The sequence below is a fragment of the Austrofundulus limnaeus genome, unplaced genomic scaffold (assembly GCF_001266775.1).
Source record: "Austrofundulus limnaeus strain Quisiro unplaced genomic scaffold, Austrofundulus_limnaeus-1.0 Scaffold174, whole genome shotgun sequence".
Lineage (NCBI taxonomy): Eukaryota > Metazoa > Chordata > Actinopteri > Cyprinodontiformes > Rivulidae > Austrofundulus > Austrofundulus limnaeus.
Genome location: NW_013952576.1, coordinates 772892 through 774439, shown reverse-complemented (window position 1 = coordinate 774439; position 1548 = coordinate 772892). Strand labels below are relative to the sequence as shown.

At 39.9% G+C, this 1548-nt stretch overlaps 1 protein-coding gene across 1 annotated transcript; it reads left to right on the top strand.

The window, feature by feature from the left end:
* Positions 1–239: 239 nt before the first annotated feature.
* On the top strand, positions 240–1058 carry LOC106524008 (DNA-directed RNA polymerase III subunit RPC9; the record flags this gene model as incomplete). The annotated part of the gene is given in 1 exon segment (XM_014017628.1): positions 240–1058. A coding segment is annotated over 1 exon segment (138 nt), but the record flags the coding sequence as incomplete, so codon positions are not given.
* Positions 1059–1548: the final 490 nt, after the last annotated feature.

Sequence of the window (1548 nt, the reverse complement as noted above, 5' to 3'; positions counted from 1 at the left end):
AGATAATTGTTTTAATTTTGGCCTTTTTTAAATTTTGGCCTAGTATTGTTTTGTAAATTATGTTTTGTTTGAATATATTCTGGGGTTAAAAGGGGCAGACATAAGATTTATTCTTCTGCTGCCTTTCATTTTTTTTATTTGTATATTCTCTTTGTTTTCTATAGTATATAGTTTATTTTTTAATGGAATGAATTTTGAATTGAATTGAATTATTTTCCTCTTGTGTTTAGATGGTSGAGGAGAGCGAGGAGCGTTTGTCAGAGGAGCAGATCGAGGAGCTCCTCCAGACGGTCACAGGCATCCTGCCGGGTGACCCGGAGCAGGAGAACGCAGCCGCGGCTGACGCAGAGATGGCCGAGGGCGAAGGACAGTCGTGACGCAGCGACACCTGAACTGTGTTTTTGGAGAACTGGTGATCCAGCTAAAAATATTGYAGAAAAGCTTTTACCTGATGCTTTTCATGTGCATACCTAAAAGAACAAGATGCTGACAGACTCAGGAGCTGCCTGACCAACATTTAGACGACCTCCTGACTCATGTTAACAAAGGGAAGTTTACAGTTTAACACCCAGCTTCATTATGAGCTGTAATGCTTTTTCTGAATGTTTGTTTCAAAGAAAACCTAAAACGCATCATCAGCCTACAGAAAACGCCTAATAACATCTTCACTGATCTACACAATGTTATTTATTTCGTTTGCTCAAGTTGTATTCATTTTTAAATTGACTCAGGAACACATTCTTACTGCGCAGGTTTCTGTAAAAATGCTGTTTTTCTACCCGCTGATTTGGAAAAATATGTGCTTGTCTTGTCACCGCAGAGGAAGGATGTTGGTTTCTGTTTTGGGCTTCCTGCTCGTTTATCGCATCAGTTTCGTGCGCTCACTGAACGGGTGGTGTACAAAAAGGCAAAGGGAAGGTTGTGCAGAGTTTGGACCGCTTCTTAACAGATGGAAGTGGATGCAGAAAAGTRGCCAGGAAGCCCTATAAATGAGAGAAATGTGTTTGGGGACAGATCGTCACTATGGAAGACAATAAAATGAAGTGTACTGTACAATCRCAGCACTGCTGTTGTATTTCTTGTGTTTCGACTCATAAATGGCTTAATATTGATCTGATTTTGTCGTAAAAGGACAATGGTGTGTGCTTAGCACTATTTGGAGCACGGTTATTTAAATAAGCCTCTTTGTTTGTAGTCGGATTATTAAAAGTCAGCGAGCACTAGCTGTAGTGTTTCACTGAAGGAAAAGTGGTTTTGTACTGAACATAAGAGAACAAGTTGAAAACATTTCACCAGCTGCTACTCTTTGCAACACGTTTGTGTTGAAACACTTGCAAACTCCCTCATTTCTGTGGTTCACCATCAGTGAAGGCTCTAATGTCACACAAGCAAATCATTTAAAGGGGGAGTGTCATGCAAAATGGACTTTATTGAGCTTTATATCATGTTATGTTGTTATTCCCTCATCAAAAGCGTACCCAGAGTGTTGCTCATTCATGCATAAAGAAAAAAAAGTTGTATAGGTCCTCTGGACGGGTTCTTCTCTAA